The sequence below is a fragment of the Panthera onca genome, chromosome C1 (assembly GCF_046562875.1).
Source record: "Panthera onca isolate mPanOnc1 chromosome C1, mPanOnc1 haplotype 2, whole genome shotgun sequence".
NCBI lineage: Eukaryota > Metazoa > Chordata > Mammalia > Carnivora > Felidae > Panthera > Panthera onca.
Genome location: NC_138346.1, coordinates 177,462,620 through 177,481,334, shown reverse-complemented (window position 1 = coordinate 177,481,334; position 18,715 = coordinate 177,462,620). Strand labels below are relative to the sequence as shown.

At 55.0% G+C, this 18,715-nt stretch overlaps 2 protein-coding genes across 7 annotated transcripts in view; one reads left to right on the top strand and one right to left on the bottom strand.

Moving 5' to 3' along the window:
- ACOT11 (acyl-CoA thioesterase 11) overlaps nt 1-9,655 on the top strand; it is a 53,791-nt gene extending 44,136 nt beyond the window's left edge. For 5 of the 6 annotated variants that reach the window (XM_078451885.2, XM_078451883.2, XM_078451884.2 and 2 more), the window contains exons 11-16: nt 84-150; nt 518-601; nt 1,504-1,637; nt 3,646-3,777; nt 4,459-4,585; nt 5,431-9,655. In XM_078451885.2, the coding sequence (XP_078308011.1) occupies nt 84-150; nt 518-601; nt 1,504-1,637; nt 3,646-3,777; nt 4,459-4,585; nt 5,431-5,586 (700 nt within the window). In that variant the 3' untranslated portion in view covers nt 5,587-9,655. The remainder of the gene's footprint in view (nt 1-83; nt 151-517; nt 602-1,503; nt 1,638-3,645; nt 3,778-4,458; nt 4,586-5,430) is intronic. The other variant, XR_013557600.2, reaches the window with a different exon arrangement.
- Nucleotides 5,657-18,285, bottom strand: FAM151A (family with sequence similarity 151 member A). The gene is made up of 8 exons (XM_060625192.3): nt 17,701-18,285; nt 16,559-16,705; nt 11,460-11,612; nt 10,259-10,418; nt 8,614-8,838; nt 7,747-7,886; nt 6,854-6,997; nt 5,657-6,426 (listed from the first exon to the last, which is right to left on the bottom strand). Exons 1-8 carry the CDS (start codon nt 17,825-17,827, stop codon nt 5,753-5,755), a joined length of 1,770 nt encoding a protein of 589 aa, XP_060481175.1. The 5' UTR covers nt 17,828-18,285; the 3' UTR covers nt 5,657-5,752.
- Between the last annotated feature and the right edge of the window lie 430 nt (nt 18,286-18,715).

The following is an 18,715-nucleotide window of genomic DNA, read 5'->3' as shown; positions in this document are numbered from 1 at the left end:
CTGCTGGGCTGAGCACAGGGAGTGAAGTCTTCTGGAAGACATGGGCTCCCAAGGGACCATGGTTGTCTTTTTCCCTCTCCCAGGAAGTACATTGTGTCCTGTAAACAGACAGAAATGCCCATCTCTGTCCCCTGGGACCCGAGCAACCAGGTAAGACTTCCTGCTCTGATTGGACAGTTCTCAGGCCCAGGGTGGGGGCGGGGGGACCCTGACTCTCCCTTCTCGTCAGAGTGGGTTTGGAAGTGGTCCAGAAGGGGACAGGATATTATGTCGTGCCTCAGGACTGGTACAGTTAGCAAAGGGCTTTCCCCTGTCCCTCTGTTTGGCTGAGGGAGCTGAGGCCCCGAGAAGACGGTCACACAGTGAGTCTGCCCAAGGCTGGGCCTCCTGTCCCGAAGCCCAGGGCCCGGCACCCACCCGCCTTCAGAGTTCGATGTGCTTTCCCCCAGTCCAGCACAGCCTCAGCACAGAGCCCCTCAAGGGGAGAGCGTGAGGCTTCTCTATGTGCTCTGTCCAGGTGTACCTGAGCTACAACAACGTCTCCTCCCTGAAGATGCTCGTGACCAAGGACAACTGGGTGCTGTCCTCGGAGATCAACCAGGTAGCCAATCCCATCCACCCAGCAGAGGTGACTGATCTCAAGCAGTAGAGATTCCCTCAAAGCACTCATGTCATAAGGGGATTTCTTAAAAGGATTTGGATGGGACCATGAAACCAGCCCAGTTATAGAAACACCGCTGCTCCCACAGGGCCTGGAGTGGAGAACCCACAAATCTTCCTCTCCTGCCTGCCTACCATTTTGCCCCCAACCTCTCATCTCTGCTGCTCTCTGCCCTGCTGCTTCCTCCCTCTCTCTGCTCCTTCTTCCCTGTAGGGATGGGGACAGGGGACAAGCATGGGTTGAGGGAAAACATGAGCTTTGCCCATGCCCTGGGGAGAGTCACTTCCCCACCTGTGACATTAGGGGGTTCAGTGGGTGCCTGACTCTAAGGATCTACTCCATTGTTGCCTCATTGTTGCTTTTTTTTTTTTTATAATTTTTTTTTTTAACGTTTATTTATTTTTGAGACCGAGAGAGACCGAGCATGAACGGGGGAGGGTCAGAGAGAGGGAGACACAGAATCTGAAACAGGCTCCAGGCTCTGAGCTGTCAGCACAGAGCCTGACGCGGGGCTCAAACTCACGGACCACGAGATCATGACCTGAGCCGAAGTCGGCTGCCCAACCGACTGAGCCACTCAGGCACCCCAGTCATTGTTTCTTGAGATACCCTCCTGTCTACCTGTCCTGAATTCTCTCAACAGCCCATTTTCATGGGGATGGGACTAAGGTTCAGAGAGGTTGAGTCACTTTTTTACAGTCACACAGCAAGTCAGTGGCAGGTTTGAGCTTCTAGCCCTGGTCTCCAGCATCGGAGTCAGCGCCCCCCCCCCCCCCGCCCCCCGCCCCCAGCATAGGCTGGGGAGGTGGTGCAGGAACGAGGCCGCCCTCTGTCCCATGCAGGTCCGCCTGTACACCCTGGAGGACGACAAGTTCCTCTCCTTCCACATGGAGATGCTGGTGCAGGTGGAAACAATCCAGGCCTTCCTGCTGCTCTCAGACCTGCTTCGGAGGCCCGAGTGGGACAAGCACTACCGGTGAGGGCCAAGGTGCCAGTGGGGCAGGGTGCTTTTCTCAGGCCTGTTGGGAAGGTGGGCCTTCAGGGGTGTCCTTCTGTTGAGCCATCCCCCATTATGCTTGGCCCCTACTGGGCATCGTCGGGGCCGGCGGGTGGGAATTACAGTTATGCGTTGGGTGGGTGTCAGAGTCAAGGGCGTTCTGAGCCCTCAGGGAAGGGACTGAGCCTGGAATTGGAGTTGGAGGCCTGGGTTTAAATCCTATTTCTGGCCCAACTGGCTGTGTGACCTCAGGCAAGTCACTTCCTTTCTAGGTCTCAAGTTTCCCTCTTCTTAAAATGGGTACTTGAAGTGTGGGTCATGCACCTGCACTCTGGATAGATCAGTGATTTTCAAACCATGTTCTGTGGGGTCCTGTGTCCCCAAAGAAGGCTCAGGGACCACTTGGGGTGGGGGGTAGAACGCTGAGGGGGCAGGTGGGCCCCTTCCCAGACTCAGGGTAACTAAAGGAATGGCCGATTTGATGAATTCACCCAGTTTGCCAGCTCTTCTTATGGATATGTGCATGCATATGTTATTTTTGAATGTAGTGAGTTACTGAATATAAATGTTATTCCTGTGAATACATTTGTTCCCTGAATTTACTGATTCTTCAGGCGAATATTTTCTTCCTGAATTTAACCAAGGAAGAGAAATCTGTTCTTAGGAAAATAGCCAAAATTTCAGTGTTTAATATGAGAATGTTAAAGTTGAAACTGGTATTTTTTCAAATCCCTTTAAAGTCATTTTCTGTTGTGCCAACACCTTACTTTGGGGAGTTCTTTGATCATTTCTCCAATTGGCTGCTTATGAGGAGCCTGTATTCCTGAGCATCTCCATAGGGAGGGTCTGTAGGTTTGGCAAATTGATTTTTGACCAATTGCCTTCCCCTTTCTACTCCCATCTAACTCACCAGCGTGGGCCTACTTGTGGCTCTTTCTACACAGGCTTTCTGTTTAAGGTTTTGGTGCAAAAAAGGCTGTTGTTTAAAAAAAAAAAAAAAAAAGCCTTGGTCTAGGTGACCCCAGGCCTGTTGGCAGTGACATTCTACAAAGCCGGGAGGTGATTTGGTGGTAGATGTTGGGGGTGTTGGGCCTACGATAGGAAGACTTCTTGGAGGAGGCAGGCTGGCGTGGGCCTTGAAGGCCAGGTCAGATCTTGACCCTTGGTGGGATTGGTGGGGAGAGTGTCCCAAGGGGAAAGGGAACCCCTAGCTGCTTCCTCCCACCCCACCGATAGCATCCTGTTCATGAGACAGCCTCTGAAGGTGAGTGAGAGAGCAGGGCAGAGAGTGGTGGGTTTGGACATGGTCGTGTGTGTTTCTGTGTGGATGTCCTTGTGTGTGTGCACATGTGTTGGTGTAAGCCTGTGCGTCGTACCTGGACACATATGTGCAGCATGCCTGGGCCCAAGGGGCAGAACTCTGGCACCTGCCAGTACGAGCACATCTCAGCATCTCAGCCTGAATGGCTTTGTGGCTGTGGGCAGATTATTTTCTGAGTCAGCCCCTCATGTGTAGGGATACTGAGAGCACCTCCTGCATGGGCCACTGTGGATTCAAGGACACAGTGCATGGAAAGCTCTTAGAGCAATGCCTGACACATGGCAGGTGCTCACAACCAGTAAACTGTCCCACATCGGTGCGGGCGTGTGCACCTGCAGACAGGTACAGACACCGTGGTGTGTGTGTGCACTGGTGGGTATCTGTGTGTCTGTGCATGTACGCTCACAGGTGTGCATGTCTTTGTTCCCATGTCTGTATGTGTGTGCATTTGCCTGTGGACGCGTCTGTGTGAGCTCCTGTGCGTGTGTGCGTGTGTGTGTGTGTGTGTTCATGTGCAGCTTGGCCTGGCCTTTCTGCCCTCCTGTGGTCCCTGCTGAGCAATGTAGGTGGTAAAGTCCCCCAGACGTCTGCTCAAGAAGGCTGCGGCATGGGAAAGCCTGGGCCAGTGTGACTCCCTTGAACCCTGATCTCTGGGCCTCCCTACAGGAGCGTGGAGCTAGTGCAGCAGGTGGACGAGGATGATGCCATCTACCACGTCATCAGCCCTGCCCTTGGCGGTGACGCCAAGCCCCAGGACTTTGTGATCCTGGCCTCTCGGCGGAAGCCGTGCGACAACGGGTGGGTGTCCGCCTGCTGAGGTAGGAGGCGGGCGGGGCTCGTTAACCCCCACCCGGGAGGGGGCGTCAGCTTAGCCTCAGAGCTCTGCTTTCTGCCTGCTGCGGACTTCAGGCACCACTTGGCTTTTCTGGGCTGCCGTGGCCTTGCTGTGGGTAGAGTGGAGGACGAGGGGACACATCTCCCCTCTGGCCACTTGTGCTCTAAGGCGGGGTGGCCTGTGTCCCTGGGGTGGTGAGGCTGCCTCACCCCGGTCATGGACAGGCCCTTGCTCATGTGGCCACCTCCTTGGCCTCACCCCCTGAGGGCGCCATGTTGGCTGAAAAGTGGGAAGGCTGCCTGCCCGCTGTGTCAGGATAGTCGGCATCACTTCCACTAGAGACAAGCACAGAAGAATGAAGCATGAAATCCCAAAGTGTGTGGCTTCTTTGAGTGGCTGCAGTGGAGGGGCTTTTCCAGAAGATGTACAGTGAAGCCAGGCTGGCTCCTGGCAGATTCAGGGCTGCTGACCCACAGGTGCCTCCTCTCTCCAGCCTGGTCCAGAGCCAGGCCTCGGGCCTTTAAGAGTTTATGGGCCTTAGACTCTGGTGAGAATGTCTGAGTGGAGGGGGCTCTGGAGCCTCAGCTGGGAAGAGCAGGCCCTCACCTCCTTGTGTGCCCCTCTCTGCCCTTTGTCGGCTCCAGGGACCCCTATGTCATCGCGCTGAGGTCCGTTACACTGCCCACGCACCCCGAGACACCAGCATACAGGCGCGGGGAGACCCTCTGCTCAGGCTTCTGCTTCTGGCGAGAGGGGGACCAGCTGACCAAGGTGAGGCCCGGTGTACCCCTCCCCCCAACAGTGCCCCCAAAGCCACATGCGTGTCCAGAGCTCAGTGCTTCAGGCTCAGTCAGTCCCATACCTGGGCCCCACCTGCCCCCCCCACCCCCCCAGCAGGCTCTCTTCTAGCTTGGGGCAGCCTAAGAGTGTCAGGGGCTGAAAACAAGCCTTCATTAAGATCTAATCTGTGCAGAGACAAGACTCCAGGGTCTCGGAGAAAGCTCTGGATGCTGAGGGCAGAGGCCTGGGTTCTGATCTAAAATTCAGCTCATTATTTATTTACTTATATACCTCTCTCGTCTGGGAAGGCTTTATACGGCTCTCAGGGCCCATAAAACTCAGCAGGGCAGCCAGTGCTAATTGAAAATGCGGGGGAGGAGGCTGAGAGAGAGCGAGGGCGGGGGTACTGCAGCTCCCCATCCTTGAGGCACCGCTGCCTTAGGACCCCAAGACTCACCCCGGCAGGGACTAGGCTGGTGTTCGCTAACTTAACACCCTTAACCTGAGGAGCTTCTCAGCACGATCCCTGGGCTTATTTCTAACTTGTTTCTACGACCCTGGAGTATCACCGTTTATCCACGCTGGGCTCTGGACACCCAGTCCCTGTCCTCCGGAACCTCCTTCATCTGCCAGAGGAGGCACATGATGACAGTGTCCTGTTTGTCAGTCCCCAGAACAGAGGTCAGGGAAGCCTGCTGGAGGAAGTCACAGTGTGTCACCTTCTGCGGCCCAGGGGTGCTGGCTTGCGTTTTCTGCCTTCCCTGCCCGCCTCACGCCCACCTGGCTCCCCCCGGCCCCCCGCCCAGCCTCCCTCAGTGTGGCTTCCTGTCCTGTAGGTGTCCTACTACAACCAGGCTACCCCGGGCTTTCTCAACTACGTGACCACCAACGTGGCTGGTCTCTCTTCTGAGTTCTACACCACCGTCAAGGCTTGTGAGCAGTTCCTCTTGGACAACCGGAGCGATCTGGCCCCCAGCCTCCAGACCCTCTAGGCAACCCTCAGTGGCCACCTCCTGCCCACGCCCACTCCATCCGGTCCCCAGGGACGGGACACACGTGCAGTGCATTGAGGAAGGCAGGGGCATTTATTCCTTCCCGTCCCCCCGCCCCGGGGGAAGCCTTCACCCAGGGGTCCACCTGCCCAGCACCACTGGGCGCTCAGTTCCTGCCAACATCCGCCAGCAAGTCTTCACGGTAGCTCCGGGGCAGCCTGTAGTAGATTCGGGTCTTGTCCATAGCCCTGGCCGCCAGCAGCGCTGCCCGCACGGATGCATAGTTGCCCCTCAAAGGGCTGTGCTCCACCATGACAGTGGCCCTGGGGGAGGCGGCCAGCAGCCTGGCCACGACTCCAGCTGTGTTCTGGCCCAGCAGTCCTGCATGCAGCTGGAAGGACACAGGCTGCCAGAGAGCCCGGCACAGCTCCAGCATATCTTCAAGCAGCTGTTCCCTGTAGCCGCTGCCCAGCGCCTCCACGGGCCAACCCGGTGCCACTGTCACATGGGGGAAGATCTCAGTCACAGCCGTAAGCAACTCCTGGCCGGCCAGGTGGCCAGGGACTGCAAAACTGCCATGGGAGACTGTGGCCCCGATCCACACAGGCCGAGGCAGGTGGCCGAGTGTGGAGAGATGGGCCAGCATGGCCAGGGCTGGCCGGAGGGCTGAGGGCTCTGCTACGTGCAGATGGACACCCCAGTGTCCAGGACGCCCAGCGAGCTGCAGCAGGCAGGACTCCAGTGTCAGGGCGGGGCCTCCCGGGGCACGCACGATGGGCACCGGCTCCTTGGCCGCAGGCTCCTGGAGGCTAACGTTCAGCAGGATCATGCCTTCTCTGTCTGGAAGAGGCAGTGCAGACAACAGTGTCAGGAGCTGGGGTTATGGTGGGGTGTCAGAGGCCCTTGTGAAAGGGGTGGTAAAGGAGAAGCTGGTGCCCCATCTGCTGAGATCTGTTGATTGGTCTAGGCTCCGGGTGGAAGCGTTGCTTTATTAATGTGCCCGGGGCTCGTAAGGATGACGTGATCAGCTGCTAGCTCAGCTCTTGGCCTTTGAGCCCTGGGGCCTGTGCCTGCCTCTCCTGCAGCAGATATAGGTCAGGGCTCAAGGGCACTGAAGGCTAGGAGTCCCGTGCTCTTGATAGCCCTGTACTCCCGCACCGTGGCATCCAGCCCGTTGCCACGGTAACAGAGACCCTAGGTTCCTACCCCAAGCAAAGGAACCCCCCACAGTTTATCTAGGAGCACAAGGGCTAAAGGCAGACCTTACCTGGGAGGCTAACCATTGCTGTTCTCCCGTTGCCCTGGATGTCGGGAACCAGCCACTCCACGCTCAGACCGTCTCCCCCGGGGGGCTGGAGAAGAGGGATCAGGCTGCCTCCCGTGTAGTAAATTCGCTTCCGCGTGGCATTCGCTGTGGGACCCCAAATTGCCAAGGTGAAGCGGCCACCATTCACGGAGTGCCTTCTGTGCACTGTGTCTACGCGCATTCTAAGCCTCACAGCAACCCGCCAGGCTTGCTTGCTCCAGTGGAGTCCGCTGGAGATTATAAGAGACTTACCCAAGGTCCCACAGCCAACGAGCAGAGTTGCTGGGGTGGAAACCTGATGGAGCCCCAAGCTGTAATTCCCCCTCCCCTCCCCTAGATGGCGCCTGTGCAGGAATGTTGAGAACCCGATGGGTTCCCTTTGGGATGGCTTAACTGCAGGCTCTCCTAGGTTCAGGGTCAAGAGAATGAGGGGTCTGGACAAGGGAACAGGTAGCATCTGGGCCACTGATTAGTGGGTACAGTGGGGGGGGGGCAGTCTCTGAGGAACTATGCTGTAAGGGAAAAGTACATGGGGTTTGGAATTTGCTGGGTTCCAATCTAAGCTGTGCTATGTACAAGCAAATGACTGTGTAGATACTTAACTGCTCTGAACCTCAGTTTCCCTATCCGTAAACCAGAATCACAGCTTCCTGGATATGAGGCTTGCCCAGCATACCATACCGAGGTCTGGCACACGATAGGTGCTTGAAAGGATTCCTTGACCCCGTTAGACCCAGAATTTTCCTCTTCCGATGCCTCGCCCCTCCAGCTCTGCTCCAGTGTCCACCAAATGCTGCTCTGTGCAGAATCCAGGCCCACCCTCCCCCTTCCGGCCCGCCCACAGCCCTCCCTACCGGCCAGCTGCTTGAACTGCGACAGGACAGGCTCGAAGAGGTCATAGTAGACTTGGTGAGAGGCACTGTTGTCTCGGACATAGAGGAGATCGTCCACTGACACGGGGTCCGAGGCGCCCTGCCACAGCGTCAGGCTGTACCTGGGGCCCAGAGAGCCAGCTCAGCACCTGCCTGGGCCCAGCAAGGTCCTCAACCCCACTCCTGTGCTCAGAACTGGACCCTAGCTAGGCAGGAATAGAGCATCTGACCTCCAGCTTCCCACCAGCCCCTCCTCCCTGAGAACTACCTCCTCCTCAGGGGCAGAAGGAGCCACAGGGCTTCACGAATGGAGAGCAAAAGCAGAGACTGAGAAGGACGGAGGGGATGGCCCGCCCTGCCTCCTCACTGGGAATGTGTATTTCTGGTCCTGTCTTAGGGAAGGGACAAGGACAGAAAGGGGTGGATACAGGGCCGTGGGGAAGAAGTTAGGTGTGGAGGGGGAAGGAGACAGCCTTGGGACTCCTGTGGGAAGTGGCTGAGGAAGGTGGGGCTGGGCAGCTAGGAGCGGACTGCAGGAGTCCAGATGGGGGTCCCTCAATTCCTGCAGGATCATCCTGGGCAGAAGTTGCAGGTGCAGGCTATGCAGGGCACAGCTGGCTCCCATGGGCAGAAGACTTCATTAGGTACATGTTATCCACCAGTGGACTGGCTGCCTCAAATGATAGTGAGCAGCCTGTCACCAGAGGTATACAAGCAAAACCAGGGCTGTAGTAGAAGATGTGAGCACCAGCGGGTATTAGACAAATGTGTTTAAGTGTCTGGAGGCATCAATGCCTGGGCGTGGGTTTGGTGGGTCAGGGGCTAAGGCAGGGGCCTGGGAGTTTTCACCTCTGAGATTGGCCCAGCAGCCAGCTGAAGTGGGGCCAGGCAGCCCGCACCATGACAGCCCGCACGGGGAAGGTGACCTTCTGTGGCAGTGCTCCCACCAGTCCCTGCATCTTTTCCACCATGGCTCTGGTGTATGTTCTGTTCGGGAACAGGGGCACATAGAGGGTGGTCCAACCCGGAGACAGGGTGGCCTCAGGATAGTTCTCCTGGACCAAGGCCAGAAACCTGCAGAGAAATCAGAGACACTGGTCTTCGAGAGCCTTGCTGTCCCCTTCCCCGTCTCCTGGGATCCCGTCACCGTGCTAGGAAGTGACAAGGCCCGGTGAATATAGGATATAAGGACAGAAGCAGAGTCCTGAAGAACATAAGTGACTTATTTAGGTCCTATAAATAAGGCACGGACTTTGGAGTCAGGGGTTCTAGGTTCCAGGTTCGGGTCCTGACTCTGTAACCTTGGGCAGCTCACTCAACCTCTTTGATTCTCAAAGATGGCGTCCCTTTTGGGAGGGCAGGGCCTCTGAAGAGTCCCCATCTGGACTGGGGAGACAAGCCAGGGCCCCCTGATGTGGGAATTTGGACTCTGCCAGCTGTAAGTCTCTGAAGCTTCAGATTTTATTTTTAAATTTCATTTAAACTTTGCCCTGATAGAAATTTTAATAGAGAAATAACATGACCCTCTCCTCCCTAGACTAGTGAGTGAAATCAACACTCCAAGAAGATGAGCCATATTTATCTTGGGGCCACTGACTGCATTGTCCCAACTGCTGCTTTCCAAATGCATCTCAGTTTGAGAATCACAATAAACACTGGATGGATGGATTGTTGGCTGGCTGGACAGATGGACAGATGGATGTTAGAAAGGCCTGGCTTTGAATCTTTGCTTTGCAATCATTAGAGTTAGGCCAGTCACGTAACTTCAACGAGATTGTTCTTCTGTAAATAAAATGAAAATAATAGCACCTACCTCATTCTCTTGATAACTCAAGTGCCTTTTGAAACAGGGGCTGGGCACATAATAAACATTCAACAAATTGAGTCTTGATTACTGGTCAGCTTTCTCTTCTGCAAAATGGGGGGCGATACTCCTAACTTGGTGTTGCTATGTAAAGGTCAAATTGGACACACTCTCTTCTTTTGTATGGCCCTTCACTATAAACTGTGGAGCACTGTGCAGCTGGGCTGTGTGACGGCTGCTGGTGGCAGTGCCGGGATTTCAGGGGGGCTGGGGAAGGAGTTAGCACTTTTAGACTTTTTTCTAGCAGGCCAAGCCCTGCCTTGGTCACTGGGGATACAGAGAGGACTGGGCCCTGTCTGCCCTCCAGGAGTCCACAGTGTAATAGGGGCTGTAAACCTGTCATTGGTAGTGACAGCCCAATGAAATCAGGGCTGTGTTAGGAGGGAAGTGTGGAGGAAGGTTCTCGGCAGCCTGGGATGTCAGGGTTGTTTTTGGAGGAGGTCATGACGGGGCCTAGCTTCATCAGGGAATGGGGGAAAAGTCAGAGAGAACAGCACGTGCAAAGGCTCAGAGGTCAGATGACAGGGTGTGTCTGGAGGTAAACTCAGTAAATGTGCCCTGAGCACTTTCGGTGCCAGATGTTGAAGGAAGCGGGCTGGATGCAGCTGGGGCAGAGAGGTGAACACTCACTGTGTGGCATTGACCTCGATTGAGATGGGCACATTGGGGCCCCTCAGGATGTCGGCATTGATCCACACAGGTCTTCGGACTCTCCCGTCCTCTGTGAGCCGCCGCAGGAGGGCCAGGGAGGGGCCCACAGCCTTGAGGCTCTTGAAATCCAGTTTGATGCCTGTGGGGAGGGGGCCAAGAACTTGGGAAAATGGCCTCTTGTGCTCAGGGCAGAAGGAACCGGCAGACTTGACTTCCTGGAGCAGTGAGAGCAGGTATGGTGTGTGTGTGTGTGTGTGTGTGTGTGTGTGTTTGGGGCTGGGAGCGGGAGGAGGAGAGAAGCCAGGCACCAGATTCCAGCTGGGTGAAAAGAGGGCTTTCAAACAGGCAGAGCTAACCCAGAGGAAGGACCTGCCTCCGGGGAATGAGCTTCTGCCCCCGCCCCTGGGGGAGAGGGGGAGGAAACAGAGGCTTGGACTTGGGCTGGTGTAGGGGTTGTCAAGCATCTGATGAAAAGAGACCATGGTTCTTGGAAAGGGCAGGCTTGGAGGGTCCTGAGCCAACTGAGTCTGTGCGGGGAGCGGGGGGGGGGGGGGGTGGGGGGGTGGGGGGGGTCACTTAGCCTGCAGGGAGGGGTGTTTGAGTAGAAGAGGGCAATCAAGGTAGATGAAGGGCCCCTGTGAACACAGGCCTGTCCACTCAGGCAGCCAGGGGCCGGTGATGAAGAGAACTGCAGGGGCGAGGCTGGGAACTGGGAGAGGGGTGTGGAAAGCCAGGCCAAGGAGATGACGCTTTGCCCGAGGACAGTGGGGAGCCATGCAGGGCTAAAGAGGGGTGTGGCATGACAAAATGGGCATTTTGGAAATCTCACTCAGATGTGCCTGGTGGCTGTGGTGGAGGGAAGACTACAGCGGCTGAGTTTGGGGACGGCATGTGGTGAAAGGGTGAAGGACGTGGGGGGAGGTGTGAGGGGGATGCCTTGATGCCTAGATTCAGATGGCAATTGGCAAAGGGACCTGGGAGGGAAGGGCAGAGTTGGGCTCTGAACAGGCTATACCCAATTTGGAGGATTCAGGAGGGAACAACCTGAACATGTTTGGCACTTTGCCACCCCCCACCTCACCTGGAATTCTCTGGGCCACTAGGGCAGGAAAGCTCAGACAAGGAGCCAGGGGAGGACCCGAGAGCTGGGGAGCTGGGGACGGGCTGAGAGAGTCCTCACCCTTCTGTGAAGAAGCCAGCACAGCCTCCAGCCACTGCTGCAGGGTGTTGTCGCTGTAGATGGCTGGGGGGTGTGCCATGACTGGGACTCCTGTCTCATTGACCGTGTTGAGTCCTTCTATGGTGACGTCTGCCTCCAGGACCATGGCGTTGCCTGGGCAAGAGGCACAACTCGATCAGTTCCTTTAAAAAAATTTTTTTTCCCATCACCAAAGCATCATGCATTTATCAAAGAACATTTGGAAAATACAGAAAAGCAGGAAGAAAAAATTCATCCACATTTCCATCATAGTTCACGTTCGGATGTATCTTCTTCCATTTTTGCCTACATATGGTTTTTATACAATTGAGACCACACTACATTTGTAATTTTTGATCTTTTTCTTTCAGTATTATGGCATCTTCACAATCTTCTATGTCTTATTAAAAAAGAAAAATGGCTACAAAAACTCTGGTTGTGGGTGCTCACCACGATTTAGTTAACCACCTCTTATTCCTGAGACATTTTGGTAGTTTTTAATTTTTTGCTACTAACAAATGATGCCTATTTTTATCCTGACTTTTGAATTATTTCTAATCCCTACTTGTGGAATTTGAGGTAGGGCCATGAAGGGTCATTTTTAAAGTGTAAATTATTGGGGTACCTGGGTGGCTCAGTTGTTTAAGCATCCAACTTTTGATTTTGGCTCAGGTCATGACCTCGTGGTTTGTGGCATTGAGTCCTGCATCGGGCTCCGTGCTGTTGGTGAGGAGCCTGCTTGGGATTTTCTCTCTCCCTCTCTCTCTGCCCCTCCCCTACTCATGCTCTCTCTCTCTCTCTCTCTCTCTCTCTCTCTCTCTCTCTCGCTCTTTCTCTGTCTCTCAAAAAGTACATAAGTAGGGGCACCTGGGTGGCTCAGTCAGTTAAGCGTCCGACTTCAGCTCAGGTCATGATCTCACAGTCCGTGAGTTCAAGCCCCGCATCGGGCTCTGTGCTGACAGCTCAGAGCCTGGAGCCTGCTTCGGATTCTGTGTCCGCCCCCCCCCCCCCGCCCCTCCCCTGCTCATGCTCATGCTCTGTCTCAAAAATAAAAACATTAAAAAAAATTTAAAAAGTAAATAAGTCAACATTAAAAAAAACTAAGTCCATATTATCACATCACTGTCTAGAAAAGTTGTTCTGATTCATATTCCCACCTGAGGTACGTAAGCTTGCCCATCTCCTTGCACCCTTATAGCACGGAACATTGTTCTTCTCAGTTTTCAATTTCAATTTTTAAAACCCTGTCCTCCAGAGTTCAATCTAGGAGAGAGTTAAGGCCTTCCCAACGGAAGCAGACCGGGAAGACCCTGCCAGGGTCACTCAGCATTTGGGGTGTGCAGTGGAGGGAGGGAGGGGTCACGTTCAGCTCTGCAACATAACAGACACTTGGCATCAGCAGGGGCCCTTTCTCCTGGTTTGCACTCACAACCTCCTGACCTCTCACCTCTAGCCTGGCTCCCCTTGAAGTGCATTCTCTACACACAGCAACTAGAATGAGTGTTCTAAACATGTACGTACCTGATCACATCACTTCCTATAAAAAACAACCAAACAACAGCCCCACCCGTTGCCCTTAGGATCAAATCCAAACTCCTTGCCATAGCCCTTGTGGTCCTGCATGGCCAGGCTTAGGCCAAGCTCACCTTAAGTCCCCCTCTCCCTGATCTCTAGGTTCCAGCCCCTCCAGCTTCTGCAACATTAACGTGCACACAAATCACGCAGGCACTCTTAAAATTCAAATTCTGGGGGAGCCTGGGTGGCTCAGTCAGTTAGGCATCTGACCCTTGATTTCAGCTCAGATCATGGTCCCGTAGTATGTGAGATCGAGCCCCACATGGGGCTCTTCACTGACAGCGTGGAGCCTGCTTGAGATTCTCTCTCTGCCCCTCCTCTGTGCGTGTGCTCTCTCTCAGACTAAAGAAATAAACATTTAAAAAATATATTTAAAAAAATTCAAGTTCTGAGCAGTGGGATCAGGGGTGGGACTGAGATACTGCATATCTAACCAGCTCCCTAGCCATGCCCATGCCCTTGGTCCATGGACTACACTTTGAGTAGTGCTAAGGCTCGAATTTGTTGTGTGCTCCCATCTCTGGGCTCTTGCTCATGGATGTTGCCTTGGCAACACTCTTTCCTCTGCAGCTTTACTAGGCCACCTTCTGCTCATGTGTTAGTGTTGGCTTAAAATATCACTTCCTCAGGGAGGCCGTGCCTGAACCCCATGCCCAGTCTGACTTAGTCACCTGCTTCTGTGCTACTTTTTTGAGTGCTTGGCCCCATGTAATTGCTCACTTAGCATCAACCTTCCTGATTGTAGGCACCAGGGAGCAGGGTCCAGGTCTGAATTGAACATCACTTGAATTTCTGGTGCCTAGTTGGTATCAGGCCTCAAAAAAACAAAAACAAAAACAAAAACAAAAACAAAAACAAAACAAAAAACCAAAAAAACCAAAAACAACAACAACAAAGAGCTTCACAAATGGTTGTTGAATGATGAACGACGGAGTGAATTAATGATAGAAAAGTCAAGATCGATAAACCCAGGTCCAGAAAGGTTAAAGAAACAGCTTGGCCAAAGTCAGGATTTTTGCAGATTTCTCTAGAATCTAGGTGCCTGGATTTCCAGGAGGGGAAGGAAGGTGAGTGCCAGGCTGTCCCTGGCAGCCAGCTGGGCATTTCACATCATCGCATTTCATCCTGTTATAGATCCTACTTCTAGAGTGTGGGACTCCCTGTTGGCAAGGTGGGGATGAGCCTCCCCAGGCCATGAAAATAGGACATAGGTGTTAAAGCACGTTGTTACACTGTAAAGGGCTTTATGAAGGTGGCCTTCATTTTGATGAGCACAAATTTCTTTCTCATCTTAACTTTTGGTTAAGATGCAGAGAGGGGGGTGGGGCAGGGGGGCGCCTGGGTGGCTCAGTTGGTTAAATGTCCTACTTCAGCTCAGGTCATGATCTTGTGGTTCGTGAGTTCAAGCCCTGCATCAGGGTCTGTGCTGACAGCTCAGAGCCTGGAGCCTGCTTCAGATCCTGTGTCTTCCTCTCTCTCTGCCCCTCCCCCGCTCATGCTCTGTCTCTCTCTCAAAAATAAGCATTAAAAATTTTTTTAAAAAAGACGCAGAGAGAGGGGTCCAAAAGGCTTGGGCCCCGGTGAGGCCCAGAGAAGCCAGGCCAGAACCGAGTGGGGGTGCGGGTAAGAGGGTAGCTCATGAGAATGGATGCGTAGCTGTCTCCTTCCCCAGGTCCAGTGGGGGCCGGTGCCAGTCTCGGGGAGGCAGGGTGCATCAAAAGCCATCTCTGAGCCCCGGTGACCTTTTGATGGTGCCTCCCTTAAGGCGCTGTGAGCCCGTTGGAGACAAGGCCACATCTTACTCATTTCTCAACCTTCCCCTGGAGATTGACCCAGAGCAAGGGCCCAGCCACACACTCAGTGAATTGGACTGAAGACCGGCAGAAAGTACATTCTGGACCTAACCTGCCTCCTTGGGATTGCCACCTAGACCCAGCTTCTTCCTCAAAAAAGCCTTCTGTCTTGTCTTGCCCTCGAGATGCTGAATCTGGGGGGCCGCCGTGTTCGGGCGGGGTATGAGGAAGGGACAAGTGAGGAGGGAGGGAGGGCTGTCTCCTGAGGGGACAGGAAGCTCCCGAGGCCTCCCCCCATTCCACCCCACGTGCCAGGAGGCTCTACACAGCACAGCCAGGCAGGACAGCACCCCGGCCGAGCGGGCAGGCTCTGGACCCAGATTGCGACCTACTGGTCCCAGCGCTCCTGTTTGCAGTCTGTTAACTCTGGCAGGTTACTGGACTTCTCTGGGCCTCCTTTTCCTCACTCACAAGAATTATTATTTAATGGAGATAGCCTTGGTTAGGCATTCACCGAGTGTTAATCATTATTCACATGGAGGAGCTCACGGAACTAGAGTGACCGTACCTCTCCCTTTGCCTGAGATAGTCGGATGTATTTCTGTTGTCTCCGCACAATTTTCTTTTTCGTTTTTGCTTATTTTTATTATTTATTTTGAGAGAGAGAGAGAGAGAGAGTGTGTGTGTGTGTGTGCACAAGTGGGGGGAGAGGCAGAGAGAAGGAGAGACGGAACCCCAAGCGGCTCCATGCCATGAGTGCAGACCCTGATGTGGGGCTCAGACTCACAAACCGTGAAATCGTGACCTGAGCTGAGATCAAGAGTCAGACGCTTAACTGGCTGTGCCACCCAGGTGCCCCATGTTGTCTCCACATAATTTTCGGTAATGATTTCTTTCACTATCGGAAGTGCCCTGGTTCGGATGACAAATGAGACGGAAATTCTACCAATCCGTATTCTGCAGAGGGAAAAAGTGAACTGCAGACAGGTGACGTCACCTGTCCCAAATCACTCTGCCAGTAGGGGGCCAAGGGAAGACTTGAACCTGGTTCCGTCTGCCTCCCAGATCTTGGCTCTGGCCTCTCCTCTCCACATGGAAGTCATGTCCAAGATGATTTCACCAGCCTAACCTTGCCCCTGGGTCCCACTCGGTCCCCACCCCAGCTGTGGCACCACCCTTCTCCTAGAAGCCTACTCCGGGGCTCTGGCAGGACCCTCCGGGAGAAAACTGGGCCTGGGGTTCTCTCCGGACCCCCGAAGCTATGCTAAGGGGTACCTCTTCCTGCTGCTTGCTATTGGGCACTGCCTGGTTGGAGTCATTGGCTTTCTTCTTGGCCAAAGTCCTGCTATAGTGGGGCCGGATCGCTTGTCTGCTACCCCAGGGCCGCTGACTGGTTGCCATAATCAGTCTGAACTGGAGACTCAGGGGCATTACACAATTTGCTCAGGTTTTCACAGCTTCTTTTTGATAGCACTGGGCCTCAAACTCACATGTCTTCTGGCTTCCACAGGCTAGGCAGGGACAGCTGTCAGCTAGCAGGTGGTGGAGGGGGCAGCCGGGACGGAGGGCAGGACAGGATGACTTTGGAATCACACATCTGGTTCTCGCCATAATGCCGCCTCGTAGGTGGTGCCGTCTCATCCCCACCTCTGCTCTCCCCCCACCTCCTCCACCCCCGCCCTGGCCTGCCCCAGTCCTGGCAGCCAGACTTACTGCTTAGGGCAGCCCCCATCTCCTTCTGGCTGTTGGCAGCGTGGTACCAGGTGACCAGCAGGCCATCTCGTTGGCTGATCTGGCCGAGGCTCTGAAGGTAGTCCAGCATGTCTGCGTCCGGGCGGCAGGCTGCTTCCTGCTCATAGCCTGGCATGAAGCCCAAGGGGTCCGTTAGCATCGGTTCTCGCCTCTGCCCAAGACTCCTGTCCGTTCATCCCACTGACCCTCCCTGGGCTCCCAGGGTGTGTCCAGCTCTCCATCTGACAGCGAGACAGGGGGTCTCGGGGCCATCAGCGCTGTGTGTGAGAGCAATGTGTGGGCTCCTGGGCACAAGGGGACCCCAAAGCAGCCTAGGCAGTCAGGATGTTCACAGAGGAGGGAACATTTAAGGGGCCCTTGAGGATGGGTGCAAATGGGATAGAAAAGGGGGACTGGGTTGTTCCTGACAGAGAGAACAGTATAAGCAAAGGCTGGGCCCGAGGAAAGAGGGTGGTCACCTAGAGGAATAACCACTGGCTTGGTACAGACGGCGGTGGAGACATGGTGTGGGCAGCATTGGAAAGGGGCATTGTGATCAGGTTGTGAACGGCCATGAACGCCAGCAAAGGGGTTGGCTGTGTGCTGAGGGCAGCGAGGGGGGTTGTATTTAGCAAGATCTCACGGGCTACAGAGTGAGCGCTGGCTGGAGAGAGCAGGCTGCAGACAGAGGCCGTCTGCAGGCAAGCCGAGGCAGGGGTCAAGGACCCCGGAGGCCGGGGTGCCCGGTGGGCAAGGAGGGTAGAGGGGGCGCAGGGTAGAAGCCAGGTGCTGTGGCTACAGACACGAGGCAGAAGCGAGAGTGGAGGCTGCCCCCCAGTTTCCGCGGGAAGGGAAGGGGAAATGGGCATGGGGGGAATACGAAGTGAGCTCTGTCTTCTGAGTCTGAGATGCCCACATCATCTTCAAAGGAGAAGGCCCATTCAGGGGCCCAGGAGGGAGGTCTGGGCCGGGTGGGCAACCAGAGCCTGGTGGAGGAGGAGGGGAAAGTTGATGGGGCCTTCTGCTGGGGACAGAGTCTCAGTGGGGGACGTGGGATGGGAGAGGAGGCTGTCAGAGTGGGCGACGGGGAAGCCAAGCAGGTGGCACGACAGGGAGGTCCCTACCTGGCTGGGTGCGTTGCTGCAGCACGAAGCTCAGGACCATCCCAAAGGCGAAAACCAGAACCACACTGGCACTGCCGACGAGGGCCCACTTGGTCTGCCGGCTGGAGCACCTCTTCTTACACGCCATGATGATCCTCTCTGTGGGATGCCTCCCAGCTCCTCAGGCCCAGGGTCCCCGGAGGCTCCCTGTAGCTAGGATCCCGGGGGAGGCAGGAGCCCCATGCGGCATCCACTTCTCCACGGAGACACTCCAGCTCCCGCAGGTCAGGAACGTCTAGGTGCAGAGACTGCCCCTGAGGCTCCTCCTCCCTCCCTCCCCTCCTCCTCTTTCCACACCCTCCCAGGATCTTAACGAATCCAGCAGAAAGTCCTAACACCTCCACCACAAACTTTGAGCCCTTCAAGAGGCCAGAAAAGGTTGGACCAACCCCCCGTTCCCTGCCTTTCCGTTCCTGCCTGGGAGTCGGGATACTGCCCACTCGACCTTGCTTTCCTGGAGATCGGAGCAGGAGTCTTCCCCTGTGCAAAAGGTGGCAGCTGGATCGTTCTTTTCCGTATTCTGCCCTGCCCCAGGAAGTCACCAAGGTCAGGCAAGGGTTGATGACAAGGACAAATTAGATGTGCCCGAGGCATATGAACTTTCCTTCCATCCCAGATTGTGGTTGACAGATTATCTACCTGAGATTGAAGGTGATAGGCTTGGCGTGCTGGCCTAGGTTACACAAGCCACTCCTGGGGCAGCGAGTCCACAGGGTAGGGGCTGAGTCACCACCTCACTCTGAGGGTGTCCTGGGGGCCCCTGGCGTGGGAAGTAAGTTAGAGACTGTCCCTACATCAGGGACCCTGGAATTTAAATGAGTCCAAGAATCATCTGTAAGGTACACAGGGACTTTGGTTTACAGAGGCTCACAGAGAAATCTATCAGGGCCACTGATAGATTGATTCAGAAGCACACGCACGTGTGTGTGTGTGTGTGTGTGCGTGCGTGTGTGTGTGTGTGTCTGTGCGTGCGTGT

Coding starts and splice junctions, on each gene's coding strand:
- FAM151A (XM_060625192.3), bottom strand. CDS start 17,827: ATGGCGTGTAAGAAGAGGTGCTCCAGCCGGCAGACCAAGTGGGCCCTC. Junction 10,419..11,459: donor GCTGGCTTCTTCACAGAAGG/GTGAGGACTCTC, acceptor CCCTCCCCACAG/GCATCAAACTGGATTTCAAG. Junction 8,839..10,258: donor ATCGAGGTCAATGCCACACA/GTGAGTGTTCAC, acceptor ATTTCTCTGCAG/GTTTCTGGCCTTGGTCCAGG.